Source organism: Oncorhynchus masou, chromosome 18 (assembly GCF_036934945.1).
Source record: "Oncorhynchus masou masou isolate Uvic2021 chromosome 18, UVic_Omas_1.1, whole genome shotgun sequence".
NCBI lineage: Eukaryota > Metazoa > Chordata > Actinopteri > Salmoniformes > Salmonidae > Oncorhynchus > Oncorhynchus masou.
Window position 1 is genome coordinate 65,294,786 of NC_088229.1, and position 16,678 is coordinate 65,311,463.

At 42.6% G+C, this 16,678-nt stretch overlaps 2 protein-coding genes across 5 annotated transcripts in view; both read right to left on the reverse strand.

Moving 5' to 3' along the window:
* Window positions 1–10,122, reverse strand: part of papss2b (3'-phosphoadenosine 5'-phosphosulfate synthase 2b) — a 12,109-nt gene extending 1,987 nt beyond the window's left edge. The window contains exons 1-10 of one of the 2 annotated variants that reach the window (XM_064924255.1): window positions 10,038–10,122; window positions 7,040–7,154; window positions 6,700–6,935; window positions 6,303–6,441; window positions 5,344–5,462; window positions 5,117–5,230; window positions 4,883–4,994; window positions 4,441–4,646; window positions 4,186–4,321; window positions 3,760–4,028 (exon numbers count right to left, since the gene is read on the reverse strand). In XM_064924255.1, coding sequence (XP_064780327.1) covers window positions 3,760–4,028; window positions 4,186–4,321; window positions 4,441–4,646; window positions 4,883–4,994; window positions 5,117–5,230; window positions 5,344–5,462; window positions 6,303–6,441; window positions 6,700–6,935; window positions 7,040–7,154; window positions 10,038–10,100 — 1,509 coding nt within the window. In that variant the 5' untranslated portion in view covers window positions 10,101–10,122. Of the gene's footprint in view, window positions 1–3,759; window positions 4,029–4,185; window positions 4,322–4,440; window positions 4,647–4,882; window positions 4,995–5,116; window positions 5,231–5,343; window positions 5,463–6,302; window positions 6,442–6,699; window positions 6,936–7,039; window positions 7,155–8,833; window positions 9,039–10,037 lie in introns of those variants that run through there. The other variant, XM_064924256.1, reaches the window with a different exon arrangement.
* minpp1b (multiple inositol-polyphosphate phosphatase 1b) lies at window positions 9,135–16,525 on the reverse strand. 3 transcript variants are annotated; one of them, XM_064924260.1, is made up of 5 exons: window positions 16,506–16,525; window positions 15,204–15,398; window positions 14,981–15,078; window positions 14,739–14,869; window positions 9,135–12,282 (listed from the first exon to the last, which is right to left on the reverse strand). In XM_064924260.1, exons 2-5 carry the CDS (start codon window positions 15,361–15,363, stop codon window positions 11,919–11,921), a joined length of 753 nt encoding a protein of 250 aa, XP_064780332.1. In that variant the 5' UTR covers window positions 15,364–15,398; window positions 16,506–16,525; the 3' UTR covers window positions 9,135–11,918. The 3 variants fall into 3 exon arrangements, with proteins under 3 accessions (XP_064780332.1, XP_064780330.1, XP_064780329.1); XM_064924258.1 differs by having other exon boundaries at window positions 16,435–16,516; XM_064924257.1 differs by lacking the exon at window positions 16,506–16,525 and adding an exon at window positions 15,588–16,383.
* Between the last annotated feature and the right edge of the window lie 153 nt (window positions 16,526–16,678).

Here is a 16,678-nt window from a genome sequence, read left to right on the forward strand (position 1 = left end):
TTTTACATTTAAGTCATTTAGCAGACGCTCTTATCCAGAGCGACTTACATATTGGTGAATTCACCTTCTGACATCAGTGGAACAGCCACTTTACAATAGTGCATCTAAATCATTTAAGGGGGGGTGAGAAGGATTGCTTTATCCTATCCTAGGTATTCCTTGAAGAGGTGGGGTTTCAGGTGTCTCCGGAAGGTGGTGATTGACTCCGCTGTCCTGGCGTCGTGAGGGAGTTTGTTCCACCATTGGGGGCCAGAGCAGCGAACAGTTTTGACTGGGCTGAGCGGGAACTGTACTTCCTCAGTGGTAGGGAGGCGAGCAGGCCAGAGGTGGATGAACGCAGTGCCCTTGTTTGGGTGTAGGGCCTGATCAGAGCCTGGAGGTACTGCGGTGCCGTTCCCCTCACAGCTCCGTAGGCAAGCACCATGGTCTTGTAGCGGATGCGAGCTTCAACTGGAAGCCAGTGGAGAGAGCGGAGGAGCGGGGTGACGTGAGAGAACTTGGGAAGGTTGAACACCAGACGGGCTGCGGCGTTCTGGATGAGTTGTAGGGGTTTAATGGCACAGGCAGGGAGCCCAGCCAACAGCGAGTTGCAGTAATCCAGACGGGAGATGACAAGTGCCTGGATTAGGACCTGCGCCGCTTCCTGTGTGAGGCAGGGGCGTACTCTGCGGATGTTGTAGAGCATGAACCTACAGGAACGGGCCACCGCCTTGATGTTAGTTGAGAAGGACAGGGTGTTGTCCAGGATCACGCCAAGGTTCTTGGCGCTCTGGGAGGAGGAAACAATGGAGTTGTCAACCGTGATGGCGAGATCATGGACTATCATGGACTATCATTTGTTTTTCAACAGGACAATGACCCAACACACCTCCAGTCTGTGTAAGTGCTATTTGATCAAGAAGAAGAGTGATGGAGTGCTGCGTAAGATGACCTGGCCTCCATAATCACCTGACCTCAACCCAATTGAGATGGTTTGGGATGAGTTGGACCGCAGAGTGAAGGAAAAGCGCTCAGCATATGTGGGAACTCTTTCAAGACTGTTGGAAAAGCATTCCAAGTGAAGCTGGTTGAGAGAATGCAAAGAGTGTGCAAAGCTGTCAAAGGCAAAGGGTGAATACTTTGAAGAATCTAAAATATATTTTAGATTTGTTTAGCACTTTTTTGGTTACTACATGATTCCATATGTATTATTTAATAGTTTTAATGTCTTCACTATTATTCTACAATATAGAAAATAGTCCAAATAAAGAAAAACCCTTAAATGAATAGGTATTCAAACTTTTGACGGGTACTGTAAATATATATATTTTTTGTGCCTTTTTTGTATGTTATTTTGGCATTAATACGTGTCACATATCAGTTTGCAAACAATGTAAAAAAATATATGATTGAGTTTATAAACCAACACAGTGTCGTGGCTGAACGATGACATGGATAATATACAGTTGGTTTTTCGTACATCAGCGAGACAGAACAGCTGCCTCTGGTAAGACAAGGGGTGGCGTCTGTGTCTATTCGCCAATAACATCTGGTGTGCAAAATCTAATATTAAGGAAGTCTCAAGGTTTTGCTCGCCTGGGTTAGAGTATCTCGTGATTAGCTGTAGACCACACTATTTACCAAGAGTTATCTATATTTTTCGTAGCCATCTATTTACCACCACAAACCGATACTGGCACTAAGATTGCACTCAATGAGTTGTATACAGCCATAAGCAAACTAGAAAATGCTCATCCAGAGGCGGTGCTCCTACTCGCTGAAGAATAATGCAGGGAAACTTAAATCCGTTTTACCTAATTTCTACCAGCATTTTACATGTGCAACCAGAGGAAAAAAAATGTCTCGACCACCTTTACTCCACACACAGAGATGCGTACAAAGCTCTCCCTCGCCCTCCATTTGGCAAATCTGACCATAATTCTATCCTCCTGATTCCTGCTTACAAGCAAAAACTAAAGCAGGAAGTACCAGTGAATCGCTCAATACGGAAGTGGTCAGATGCTAAGCTACAGGACTGTTTTGCTAGCACAGACTGGAATATGTTCCTGGGACGCATCCGATGGCATTGAGGAGTTGACCACATCAGGGGGGTTTACTTGGCTCATCACGCTCTAGTGGGCCAGGCGCCTGCAGGCCGAATTCGGTTGTCAGTTGAATGGTGTTTCCTCCATCACATTGGTGCAGCTGGCTTCCGCGTGAATTGAGCGGATGTTAAGAAGCACGGCTTGGCGTGTCATGTTTCGGAGGATGTATGACTAGACCTTTGCCTCTCCCGAGCCCGTTGGTGGGATGCAGCGTTGAGACAAGATCGTAATCACGAAATTGGGGAGAAAAAGGTGATAAAATTAAATAAAAATAAAAATGCCACTATGCCCCCTGACAAACCATCAAACAGGACTAAGTGTCAACACAGGACTAAGCTTGAATCCTACTAAACCGGCTCCGACGTTCGTCGGATGTGGCGGGGCTTGCAAACTATTTGGGACAACAAAGGGAAGCCAGTCGCGAGCTGCCCAGTGACACGAGCCTACCAGACGAGCTAAATTACTTCTACGTGCGTTTTGAGGCAAGAAACACTGAAGCATGTATGAGAGCATCAGCTGTTCCGGACGACAAGTCAAGGACAACTCCAACACCATAATTACGTTTGCCAACGACACAAAGGTAGTAAGCCTGATCACTGACAACAATGAGACAGCCTGTAGGGAGGAAGTCAGAGACCTTGCAGAGCTCAGGGGTTGGTCATCTTCTCTAGGTGAGTAGTGATTGGCTCAGTGTTCTGTTATTCATTGGGACACTATGTTGTCGCAAAATCTTTGGGGAGAGATAGAAAGTTCAAGCTCCCTTGGGTGCTGCCATAGATTTACATTAGAAGTGCCCATCCAAGAAGGCTCAAGGTCATTGATCACAGATAAAATTACGTCAAATCACGTGACATCGACCATAGCTTAGCCAGCAAACTAGACAACAACTCATCATCATGAATCACGTTGACAAATCCTTTTCAATCCTTGTCATATGAAGAGAAATAAAACATATAGGTGCTCATTGGACATAAACATTACACAACAAGTTGGAAATTGCAAATTTATCCATGAGTGGTTTGGAAAGAATCCGTGGACAACTGCAAGCGTTGCAAAGCAATCACTATGTTGCTTCCCCTGCCTGCTATTCAGCGGAGAGGGTGTGTGGTCCTAGTCTGCGTTTAAGAGACTCTTTTCCAAGCTTTAAAGGATAAACAGAAAAGTTTGAATACATTGGCCATACTGTCAAGCCAGCATGAATTCTGCCGCGTTCAAAACAACTGGAACTCGGAACTGGGAAATCTCAGACTTCAGTGAGTTCAAGACAACTGGGAACTCTGGGGGGGAAACAATGAGCTCTGACTGGGAAAATAAGTTTTGAACGATCATCCAACTCGGAATTTCAAGTTGGGAACTCTAGCCTTTTTCTAGAGCTACGACCTGAAGATCACTGACGTTATTATTCAACCTTGTTTTTTCTGAGTTCCCAGTTGTCTTGAAAGCACCATAAATCCAGAGAATGCCAGACATTGATGATAAAGTTCCAGGATAAAACTTGAAGGACCGCCAGACCACCTTCCTGTTCAAGTGAGCAAAGCACAACGTTGAGTCCCACAAAAAAAAGAAACAAAAAAAAGATTCACATTATAAAACCGCCACTTGTATCCAGTTAGATTTTACTTACACTGTTTGAACTATCTAAGATGTAGAGACCAGGGGGAAACCATAGCCCTACCTCAGTGGGTCCAGCATACATCATGGGAGAGGGGAATATGGCCACGATGGTGCTGGCTGGGTCCAGTACCCCCTCCTCCAGTACGGCAGCATGCTGTTTTATACGCCAGTCCAGAGGCACGTCATCGTCTTTGGTCCAGCCTCCCAGCGGGTGGAGCAGCAGGACAGGGTTCTTGTAGCCTCGCTCCAGCAGCCGCCGCTTCGTGTCTTGCATCAGGAGGGCGTGGCCGTTGTGGACCGGGTTGCGAAGCTGGAAGGCAAAGACGGCGTCTGGGGGAACGCAAAAAAGGAGGTTCCTTAAGTCTTCTTCATCATCACTGTGTTTTTTCAGCATTTGCTTTAAGTAGACATTAGCATACACAATGCAGCACTAAGAGAGACAGCAGACAGGAAGTGCGAATTAAACAGAATATAATAAGCTATTCACCTGCTTTCATTTCCTTGAACTTTTGCTTCAGTTCTCTTGGAGTGAAGCGGTATTGGTCCAGACCATCGTTCCATTTGATTTGCTCTAGCACCTCCAAATCTCCACCAACCAGCCAATCACCACCCTCCATAACCATCTGTGAGATTATAATTTTAATTTTTTTTTTTTTACATTTCTGATTTCTCATTGAAGTATGTTCTGTTGACAAGCAAGTTCATGATATTAACAGGGACAGTTCTAAAAGACAATTCTAACCTTGATGTAAGGATGCTGAGGACATGTGGTTCCCCACTGCCTGGCACAACGCTCTTCCTTCCGATGTTCATAAAACTCAGGGTTGCGGAGAATTGCCACTCTGCAACCTTTGAACTCAAGGGCGAACGCTGCGCAGCCGTCCAGCTTCTCTTTGCTCTCTTTGGAAACGGGCAGGACGATCGGCACAGAGAGGTTGATGTTTCCACCTGACAACCACATGTCATTCTATGTCACTGACAGAAAAGTCAACAGACCTCTGTTGGCTCATTGTGAGCACTATTGACTTCATGTGAAGTAGGTGTTGTTACATGTGCATAACATTTCAATAGCACATGATATTACAGACAAACATGGGCCCTATTAAGATCAATCCATTCAATTGATATGAGCATATGCTACATTAAACTGTGTCGTCTATGAAGTTATAAAATACCAGTATTACCATCCAGAAGAGTGTCAAAGTGCAGAACTTGCAGGAACTCCCTCTCCCTCATGAAGCCCTTGAGGGGGCTGGCCCAGCCCTCCGCCAGCACCTGCACCCACTGGAGGTCCAGCTACAGGAAATACAGAACAAAACGTTAGTAGGGTGTGGTCCCATCAGGTGTTACCACTCAACATAAAGGGTCAGATTGTGTGTGTCAAACTCCAAAATGTGCATATAAGAATGATTTGTTACCTTGGTGATGCTGACGGTAGGCAGTGTCTTGGCGTCGCTCAGTGCCAAGTCCAGCTTGTTCTCTGGCACAAAGAGCTCAGTCACTTCCTCTGTCACACCAATGGGCACAATATTCTACAAAACAAAAGGATCAATGTGATAGCAGATTAACAAGTTAATTTCCAATGACTAGAACATTTTCCTCAGGCGAGGCCCAGCGAGGTCTCAGGGACCATAGATAGACTCACCTGTTCCTTAAGCAGCTCGACCACCTGCTGGATGCACTCAGTCGCTGAGATCTCTCCAGTCTTCAGCACAAGATCAGGTGACTCAGGCTTCTCAAAAGGCGAATCAATGCCCGTAAAGCCTAAGGGGAGGGGGTCAGGATACCTGTTAAGGACTTTGTCAATGATTTACACTACTTTAGTGCGGAGTCAATATAGTGCCACTCTGCAATACACATCCCTCTAGTGGTGTGGGGGCTGTGCTTTGGCAAAGTGGGTGGGGTTATATCCTTCCTGTTTGGCCCTGTCCGGGGTGTCCTCGGATGGGGCCACAGTGTCTCCTGATCCCTCCTGTCTCAGCCTCCAGTATTTATGCTGTTGTAGTTTATGTGTCAGGGAGCTAGGGTCAGTTTGTTATATCTGGAGTACTTCTCCTGTCCTATTCGGTGTCCTGTGTGAATTTAAGTGTGCTCTCTCTAATTCTCTCTTTCTCTTTCTCTCTCTCAGAGGACCTGAGCCCTGTTCTGCCTTATTATTATTGGACCATGCTGGTCATTTATGAACATTTGAACATCTTGGCCATGTTCTGTTATAATCTCCACCCGGCACAGCCAGAAGAGGACTGGCCACCCCACATAGCCTGGTTCCTCTCTAGGTTTCTTCCTAGGTTTTGGCCTTTCTAGGGAGTTTTCCCTAACCACCGTGCTTCTACACCTGCATTGCTTGCTGTTTGGGGTTTTAGGCTGGGTTTCTGTACAGCACTTTGAGATATCAGCTGATGTACAAAGGGCTATATAAATACATTTGATTTGATTTGAGTGCTTTGGCTGTACATTATATAACCCCACTCTTTTTGCTTGTTCAACAGCATGTTAAGTAGTAGACTTTGAAGCCATGTGATATATACTTGTACATGTAGCTGTGTGTAATGTACTGGAACAGAGAACTGGAACGCTGGAGGGCAGAGTCAGTCTGATCAGTACCTTTAATCTCTCCAGCACGGGCCTTCTTGTAGAGGCCTTTGACATCCCTGCTCTCACACACCTCCAGGGGAGCGTCAACGAATACCTCAAAGAACGGCAGCCCAGATTGTACATGGATCTTTTTGGCTTCTTGCCGGTCCTATGCACAGGAGAAAGAGACTGGGGTAGCAAAAATCAACATGTTTGCCATCTTGATTTTACTTCCATAACAAAAAGAGGTCCTCAAAACCAAATACCAACGGAAGTGAATGCAATCAGACACAGTATTGCAGCTATACAGGCAAGAGCTCGGATCAATCACAATGGATGACAGTGATGCTCCTTTGACAATTTTCTAATTGATTATTTCATATCAAGTAGAATTTGAACAGTGTCTTTTTAACTGTCACTCACTCACCTTAGTGAATGGAGAAATGAAGCTGGTGATGCAGACCAACCCTGCGTCTGCAAACAGCTTGGCCACCTCAGCGATGCGCCTGATGTTCTCCTCCCTGTCCACAGAGGTGAAGCCAAGGTTCCTGTTCAGCCCCTGTCTGATGTTATCCCCATCCAGGGAGTAGCAGGGAATACCATGGAACACCAAATACTCCTCCAGGGCAAAGCCGACGGTCGTCTTTCCGGCACCTGACAAACCTTTAGTACACAGTGACAGTTTACAATACATCCATTATCCAACCTGGCTTATGTGAAACTCTGGTCTAGTATTGGAGAGATAAAGAGAGAGGGAATTTGCTTACCAGTGAGCCAGACCGTACAACCTCTGAAGCCCTCTCTGGTGCCCACCACTTGGCCTCGTTTGGACCGGCTCACATGGTGAGCCTGGTACACGACATTAGTGGCCCTCTGAAGGTCCTGAAACCACAGAGAGACTGCACCATTGCACATCTGCACATTCCTGATTGAGCTATTAGCACAGGACAAAGAAATGCTGCCTTAGGTGTTTGTAAACTGAACACAGTATTTTAGTCAGCTGAGAAACACTGAACTGTGCTGTAATTTGTAGTGATGGCTTGATAATGAGTGCCTTAAGTCCTCTGCAAGACATGTATACTTGCCCATTTATTTGAATGCCAAGCAGAACAATCTGTCTGAAAGCCATTCCTCTCAGTTTACAGCTCATCGGGTCATCGTTAGAAGTAAAACCGCAGGGCTGTTCAATTCCGTTCCTGGAGAGTCTAAACACTTCTGGTTTTGGTTTCTACCTGGTAGTTAATTGCACTCACCTGGTGTTCTGGGTCTGAACCAATCCCTGATTAGAAGGAGAGGATGAAAACCAGAAGTGTTTTAGCCCTCCAGGACTGACATTGAAGAGCCCTGGGTAAAAGGGATTTGACTACTGATCAGGCACATACAGACATTAGAAAGATATAAACCCTAACCCAGGGAAGCTTTAATTGTACAGATTATCTAGATACAACAAGGTATACTCATGTCACTCTAGCCTCTTCTAATAAGTCCTTGTCCAGCCTGCCTAATTGCATCTTTGTGGCTTCCCATACTGTGTGGTGTGTAGGTGGACCAGGTTGGTGGGGGCTGCAGAGGGACAGGGGGAAACAAACAGGCCTATTCATTCATACAGTCCTGCAGTGTGGCAGTCAGGCCCAATGCTCGCTAGCTGGAACCCCTCAAAGGCCAGGCTGTGCCTCTCCCAGGCCTGCCCAGACACGTGATATCTGAGCTTCATTCATTAGTGACTCTCATAGTGGCTCACTGTTACTGTAGCCTCGCTCCAGCAGACATAACTCCTCAATGAGCCCTTGTTGTTAGGGACATGGATAAACTTAATTAAAACCAGTCCATCTGGAACAACTTGGTTCACTGTTTAGAGAGGCCATAAGACAGATCCAAATGTATAGCCTAGATACCATCACTAAATATGTCACAAGCCTTAATAACATCTCAGCTATTTGAAATAGGGAAGCACATCATACACTATCATATAGTACGACTCACAATACATTCTATACAATAAACATGTTATTATACAATATCTGTAGGCTATAAATGCAAATACTGTATATAACATCGGTGGAATATTATATAATGTGGCCGTATAATCTACCTATTGTTATAACTCGAAAAGGAATTTATTAGCCAAGAATCAGTTTTGCATTGCAGTGATTTCCCGAGAAGTAGTCAGTCAATCCACAGGTCTACTGAACCCCCAACGCTGATTTGTGGCTGAAATTGACTGGATCACTTTCTTGTGTAGACCACTAACTAAAACCAGGTAAGAATGATTCTATGCTATATTTTTCTATACACAGCTGGTGAAAAGGGGATGGAAGGTAATTGTGTTTAACATAGAACATTCCTAAAGAACTTTCAGTTTAGAAATAATGCTAGCTATAGAATAACTTTCGACTCTGCTCCAATGTATCTCTTTCGGTGCTCAACATACGAAGCCTACATGTTTAGATAGAAAAAGTTATCCAATTTGATACACTGTCTGCCCCCCACCCAACAAGCACAGATCCGAATGAAATAAGTAACGTAACATATCAAAAGTCAAACATAATGACATAGCCTACCGTTCTTTGTTTTTTAATCCCAGACATCGCCGCTTCTTCTGAAACGTTTTAGTTTGGTGAACTAATAATGTATATGTTGGTAATGATTAAGCTATATTCCCTTCTAAAAAAACGAGTTTGTGTGATTTATCGGAAATAAATCTGACGGGAGACGTCCAATGAAGATGTCTAATCCGACACGTAGCATATTCATAGCCCTGCCTTTTTCGTACCCACTCAATTTCACAGAACGTCAGAGCCACGACATTACACTGGGTTGAGCTAAAGAACTGCAAAACCATGAAATCGGAGAAAGCATTAATGGTATTTGAAGATTTATGATTTATTTTAATATACAAATAATCACTGTTTGTCATGGAACATTTGAACGTTAGTAGACAATTTACTGATTTTGAAATTGGTTGCTAAATTTGTATTTGATGCAGAATAAAACATGTCAAAAGAAAACAAAAGAAAAACTCAAGGCATTTACTTTAATCTTAAATATTTCAACGCAAATCATATGACAATGTAGAAAAGAATCAAGTAAAATAACTCCGGTAAAGTAACCCCTAATTTAAAAACGTATTGTTCACAAAGCAGTCCCAATAATGTTTGAAACAAAAAGGCAAATTTTGGAATAAATGTTTCAAAAAATGAGTATAAATATAAAATCAGCCCACACAAATACTCATATTATAGAGCAAAAAAAACAACAACATTGCAAAGGGTCATTTTCAGCAAGGAAACCCAACCCAATGCATATACAGTGAGCTTCAACAGTATTGGGACAGTAGCAAGGTTTCCATCCAATTGACGACAGTTTGAGAATATTCTAAAATCCACATAAAAACAAATAAACGCCTTTTCCCTCCAGATGTGTTTATAAAATTGACTAGTTACAGATAAATGGCTGTGCGTGATGACGTAGTGCACATAAAATACATGTTGCGTTAAATTGCCACGTACCAAATAAATAAAAATACGTTAAATGGGTTACAGTCGCATTTTCAACTCTACTGGTGGTTCTTACCAAAACAATGCGAGTGTACCCAGTATTGGCACGTGCTTCACGGTGTTGGCTGAACGCACTATAGCACACATGTTGAGAGTACTATTATTAACAAAATAGATCATTTTTGTATTTGTCAAACAACAGTAGAGAATAGACTATGTCACCAGAATAAGACCCTCAATATTTATTGGAAAGGCGCATCAAGCTCACCTCCTTATATTTGTCACCCAGTGAAGTCCATAATGTATTCATCTGTAGCCTAATAAACTGCATGCTTTACCGGAGTCTTAGTGGGAGGACCACACAACGTCGTCGCGTGACTCCCAAGTTAACTTCGATATGGTTATTATATCAATATTTGCGCATAAAAGGGTTTCCACCGACTTTTCTCGTATAAATAATTTTTACCGGCACAAAAACTATCCCACCTTGTCTAGGGTATTTTGTTTGGTCGACATTTGTTAAGTTTACCTAAACATGCTGTTTCCATCAGGCCTGTCATTACATGTTTTATCCGATATGTACTTTACTTGCATAAAAAGGTTGGATGGAAACCTGGTTAGTGACATGTTTTGATACAATGACTATGAGGTTAAAGTTTTTAATTTTCAGGGTATTTTTTCATCCATATCTGGTGAACCATTTAGAAATTACAGCACTTTTATTTTTATTATTTAAACTTAGTCCCCCCCATTTTAGGAGACCAAAAGTATTAGCACTTATGCGTATTAAAGTAGTCAAAGGTTTAGTATTTGGTCTCATATTCCAAGCATGCAATGATCAAATCAAATGTTATTGGTCACATAAACATGGTTAGCAGATGTTATTGCAAGTGTGGCAAATTGCTTGTGCAATGATTACATCAAGCTTGTGACTCTACAAACCTGTTGAATGCATTTTCTGTTTGGTTGTGTTTCAGATTATTTTGTGCCCAATAGAAATGAATGGTAAATGTTGTATTGTTTGAATTTGGAGACACTTATTGTAAATAAGAATAGAATATGTTTGTAAACACTTCCACATGAATGTGGATGCTACCATGACAATGGATAGTCCTGAATGAATCTTGAAAAACAATGAGTGAGACAGAAGCACAAATATCATACCCAAGACATGCTAACCTCACCATTACAATAAACAGGGGAGGTTAGCATTTGTAGAAGTGTTTATGAACTATTTCTAAAATGGTTCACCTGATATGGATGAAAATACCCTAATTAAAATCTGACAGTCCACACAAACCTCAGTCATTGAATCACTTCAAATCCAAAATGGTGTAGAGCCCCCCCCAAAAAAGTACTGTAATTTCTAAACACTTCACCTGATATGGATGAAAATACTGTCAAATTAAAGCTAACAGTCTGCAATTTAACCTCAATCATTGTATGAGTTAAAATCCAAAGTGCTGGAGAACAGAGACAAAACAACAAAAATGTCAATGTCCTAATACTTGAATAGCTCACTGTATCCAGTGGCACATACAATTTTACAAGGTGTTTCTTTCTGCTTTTGGAAAATGCATACTGCAAACCTAGGCAGTATGCATTAAAAAAAATATATATATGTTATAATATAAATCAATACAAAATCCTGAAATTACATAAATATAAAGCTCCCACACCTCTAAAAGGAGTGCTCAATGAAGACCTTGGATTCTGACCCTGGAAAAGAAAGCAATCATAACTCATATGCTAAAGTCAGGTAGCCTAGTGGTTAGAGCATTGGACTAGTAACTGAAAGGTTGGAAGATCGAATCCCCGAGCTGACAAGGTAAAAATCTGTCGTTCTGCCCCTGAACAAGGCAGTTCCTAGACAGTCACTGAAAATAAGAATTTGTTCTTAACTGACATGCCTTGTTAAATAAAAGGGAAAGGGAAAAAAGTAACACCTAAAAAAAAAGTGTACCTGTAAACGCTATCTGTGAAACCTGTATATCTGTAAAACCTCTGACTTGAATTACTTCAAAAAAGCTAGACCATTAATAAAGGAACTGCTTTGGCCAAAACCCCTCTCTTGCATGACACAGACATTTGAAATCCTCCAACCCCTGTAGAGAGAGCCCTTTACGTTCACATGCCCCAAGCTCACAACTCAGGATTTGGGTCGAGGCAGCTCGCACTCTTTTTCAAAATTGCAGCCGTGCAGCAGCTCTCTGTAGGTCTCTCTGACCGTATCGTAGAGTGGAGCCTGGTGCATTATGTCGGGGAAGTTCTGAGGTGTCTCGTTGAGGAGGAACTGTAGCCGGAGTCCTTCGCTGCAGTCATATAGCACAAAGAGCAGGTTGGCTGCATAAGGCACAATGCGGCTGGTACGGAACGTGCGGCCATTTTGCACATCAAAGTTGTCAGCAGTCAGGGCCGTCTCATCTCTGAAGAAGCCCATGAGGGCCAACAGGGGCAGGAGGGTCTCGGCATGACCCACCTGGATGGTCACAGCCTCAGATACATGCCCAAACCTGAACGAAACAATTGACAATCCACAGTTCAAAAATCATGGTGATAACCAGCCACACGGGCTCTCGAGTAGCGCAGGGGTCTAAGGCACTGCGTCTCAGTGCAAGAGGTGACACTACAGTCCCTGGTTTGAATCCAGGCTGAATCACATCCGGCCTCGATTGGCCCACAATTGGCCCAGCGTTGTCCGGGTTTGGCCGTCATTGTAAATAAGAATTTGTTCTTAACTGACTTGCCTAGTTAAATAAAAAATTACTAAGGGAAGTGATGTGAAATGCATCAGAGGGAGAAACAATCTACTCAATGACATTCCCCATTGAAAACAGGTGTAACAATCCATGGGAGAGGAAGTGTTGTTATACCCTCAGGGTCCCAATAGTTTTTCAATAACAAGCAAGGGGACTGTCTTCAGAAAGTATTCACACCTCTAGTTTTTCCACGTTGTGTTAGACTGAATTTAAAATTGATTAAATTGAGATTGTGTCACTGACCTTTACACAATACCCCATAATGTAAAAGTGGTATTCCAACACAATGTCACAGAGTACCACTTCATATTTTAAAGCATGGTGGTGGCTGCATCATGTAATGGGTATTCTTGTCATCGGCAAGGACTAAGGAGTTTTTTTGGAATAAAAATAAATGATAGAGGTAAGCACAGGCAAAATCCTTGAGAAATCCTGGATCAGTCTGCTTTCCAACAGAAACGGGAAAACAAATTCAACTTTCAGCAGAACAATAACCTAAAACAAGGCCAAATATACAATCGTGGACAAAAGTTGAGAGAATGACACAAATGTGAATTTTCAAAGTCTGCTGCCTCAGTTTGTATGATGGCAATTTGCATATACTCCAGAATGTTATGAAGAGTGATCAGATGAATTGCAATAAATTGCAAAGTCTCTCTTTGCCATGCAAATTAACCGAATCCCCCAAAAACATTTACACTGCATTTCAGCCCTGCCACAAAAGGACCAGCTGACATGTCAGTGATTCTCTCGTTAACACAGGTGTGAGTGTTGACGAGGACAAGGCTGGAAATCACTCTGTCATGGTGATTGAGTTTGAATAACAGACTGGAAGCTTCAAAAGGAGGGTGGTGCTTGGAATCATTGTACTTCCTCTGTCAACCATGGTTACCTGCAAGGAAACACGTGCCGTCATCATTGCTTTGCACAAAAAGGGCTTCACAGGCAAGGATATTGCTGCCAGTAAGATTGCACCTAAAACGACAATTTATCGGATCATCAATAACTTCAAGGAGAGCGGATCAATAGTTGTGAAGAAGGCTTCACGGCGCTCAAGAAAGTCCAGCAAGTTCCAGGATCGTCTCCTAAAGTTGATTCAGCTGCGGGATCGGGGCACCACGAATACAGAGCTTGCTCAGGAATGGCAGCAGTGAGGCGAAGACTTTTGGAGGATGCCTGGTGTCAAATGACGAACAATGCCTTTTCCAGCATGATGAAGCATCTTGCCATAAGGCAAAAGTGATAACTAAGTGGCTCAGGGAACAAAACATCAACATTTTGGGTCCATGGCCAGGAAACTCCCCAGACCTTAATCCCATTGTGAACTTGTGGTCAATCCCCAAGAGGCGGGTGAACAAACAAAAACCCACAAATTCTGACAAACTCCAAGCACTGATTATGCAAGAATGGGCTTCCATCAGTCAGGATGTGGCCCAGATGTTAATTGACAGCATGCCAGGGCAGATTGCAGAGGTCTTGAAAAAGAAGGGTCAACACTGCAAATATTGACTCGGCATCAACTTCATGTAATTGTCAATAAAAGCCTTTGACACTTATGAAATGCTTGTAATTATACTTCAGTATTCCATAGTAACATCTGACAAAAATATCTAAAGACACTGAAGCAGCAAACTTTGTGAAAATTAATGTTTGTGTCATTCTCAAAACTTTTGGCCACGACTGTACACTGGAGTTGCTTACCAAGACAACATTGAATGTTCCTGTGTGGCCAAGTTACAGTTTTGACTTAAAATTGTCTTTAAAAATCTATGGCAAGACTGTCTTGCAATGTTCAACAACGAACTTGAGAGCATGAAGAATTTTATAAAGTTATAATGTGCACATTTTGTACAATCCAGGTGAGCAAAGCTCTTAGACTTATCCAGAAATAAACACCACTGTAATCACTGGCAAAGGTGATTCTAACATGTATTGACTCAGGGGGTTGAACAGTTATGTAACCATGATATAGATATATACATTTATTTTTTACAAACGTTCAAATTTTTCTTCCTCTTTGACAGAGTACTTTGTGTAGACCATTGACAATGAAATCCATTTGAATCCCACTTTGTAACAACAAAATGTGGAAAAAGTCAAGGGGTGTCAATGCATTCTGAAGGCACTATAAGAACCTGTGTCCAAGTTATATGATTATGGTGGACAATAAAATGAATGTGGACTGTGGTTTAACTTTACAACCAACTCACCTGATCTCACGAGCAGCCTGATCAAGACGATTGAACAGGTCATGAAAGAGATTGCAACTGGACTTGCGGTTGATATCATGACCATAGCCCCTCTTCCAGTACTGTTTCAGGTCACTTTTGTACTCCAGCACCTGAAAGGTTACAGGTGATTGCATTAATGAACATTTGATCTTTATGACGGAACTGGGTTCTTCATTGTTTGTGGCAGAGGCAATAGCTCTCCCATGATGTTGTGTACATACTTGGGCGTCAGTCTCATCAAACAGGTTGCACCAGGCGGAGTTCAAAGATTTGATGGCAAACTCATATGAGCACAGGAAGAATGCAGCCTCCACCAGATCTGGTGACAAGAAAATGGAGGATTAGTGAACAAATGTAACTGGCACAATAGGATAGTGAGTTTCAGCCGGAGCATGATTAACTCTCTCCACTACACAAAGTGGCAAAGATCTGGAACCAAACAACCTGGTGTGATGCGATTGTATGGCATTTGCAGCTGGTCAGCCATCTTCATCTGCACTCTTTTCATCTCTGCTGAGGCCCTGAAGAGGTGGACCTCTTCCAGGGCAGTTTGGTTGTTCTCTACGTCCTCAACAAATTTCTGACACTGATCAAAGAATCTCATCAACCCATCGTTGATTTTGTGGCTGGGTCCAACTTCTGCAACAAGACAAAAAGAGAATACATTAAGTCCAAACATTGTACATCGTCTCATATCTCACCCCCAACAAATCCCTCTCAGCTGTAACAATAGTAATCAGTGTGAGAGTGAGTGATCGGTTCAGGCATATCATTCAAGGAATACCAAAACGAAAAAACTAGCTAGCTTTGCTGTACAAACAAACTCCCCTGTCACGTTCCAATAGTTGAGCAGGCCCTCTTGAAATGCTACAATGCTGTCCACGCATCTGTGTTTAGAGCTAGTGATGAAACGGATACGGTGGGCTCTAAGGTTTTCCTCGGATATCAGAGATGGAAACAATGTTGCCAACCTGACAGCCAGATGCCTATGGTCATCTCGCCCCTTCTCCACAAGCTTGCCATCCATGTCGTCGGTGTACCACATTTCCCACTTGGTTTTGATATCCTTCAGCCATTTATCAGTATTCATTGCCTCGTTTAGAACAAGGTCGTAAAGCCGTTGCATAATTTTTATATTTTCGGTCGACGGATATCGTGTACCATGCCGAATAATGGCGGTCACATGAATAGCCGTGCTATTGGTACATCCTGGTTTTAAAATGGATGTGTTTTTGTTTACCGAGAGAATGTCATTAATGAGATAACGGTTAACCTCCTCATATCTGCCTTTCGTTCCAAAATGATTTGCAATCGCAGGTATGTTTGAATTGACGTTAGCATTTGCAACTGAGCAGTATGAAAACCTGGTCAAAGAAAGACTAAATGTAATGAACAACAAACTTTGTTTAGATAACGCAGTTGTCATTTCGTCAAATTCGTTGAGGTAGGAACAATTAATTATTTAACTACTAAACTAAAAGTTAGCTAAGCTATTGCATAGCTTCCTGCTTTGTTGTTGTTTCGCTGCAAACTTTGAACACAAAAAAACGGAGCTCCACCAGCAGGCCAAACGTAATATATCGCTGCGTTTTCGTGTACTACGAAGCCCACAGTAAAACCACAATGTTGAACCAGATGTATACATCTGATGCATCCGCTTGGCGTTTGTACCTACCACCAAATATGGTGATGAGAGGAAGCCCAGTGGCCGGCATTGGGAGAAGACTCGTGCTTGGTTCTGCCTACCTCCTTACTTGTCCTGCCCACGATGATTCATCTTGTCCCATTGGAAACAACAGGTCTCTGTTGAGTTATAAAAAAAATATTTGCTAAAACCCTGGATCAATGACCTTTTTAGAAATTGGACAGAAATCAAGATTATTAAACAAAAGTTGTTCAGGGATGTAGAAAATAAAAAC

Excerpts from the sequence above, each read along its gene's own strand:
- minpp1b (XM_064924257.1), bottom strand. The coding sequence starts at position 16,185 with ATGACAACTGCGTTATCTAAACAAAGTTTGTTGTTCATTACATTTAGT. Across the intron at positions 15,079-15,203 it reads ATACAATCGCATCACACCAG|ATCTGGTGGAGGCTGCATTC; the intron begins GTTGTTTGGTTC and ends TCTTGTCACCAG. Across the intron at positions 14,870-14,980 it reads TTGATGAGACTGACGCCCAA|GTGCTGGAGTACAAAAGTGA; the intron begins GTATGTACACAA and ends GTAACCTTTCAG.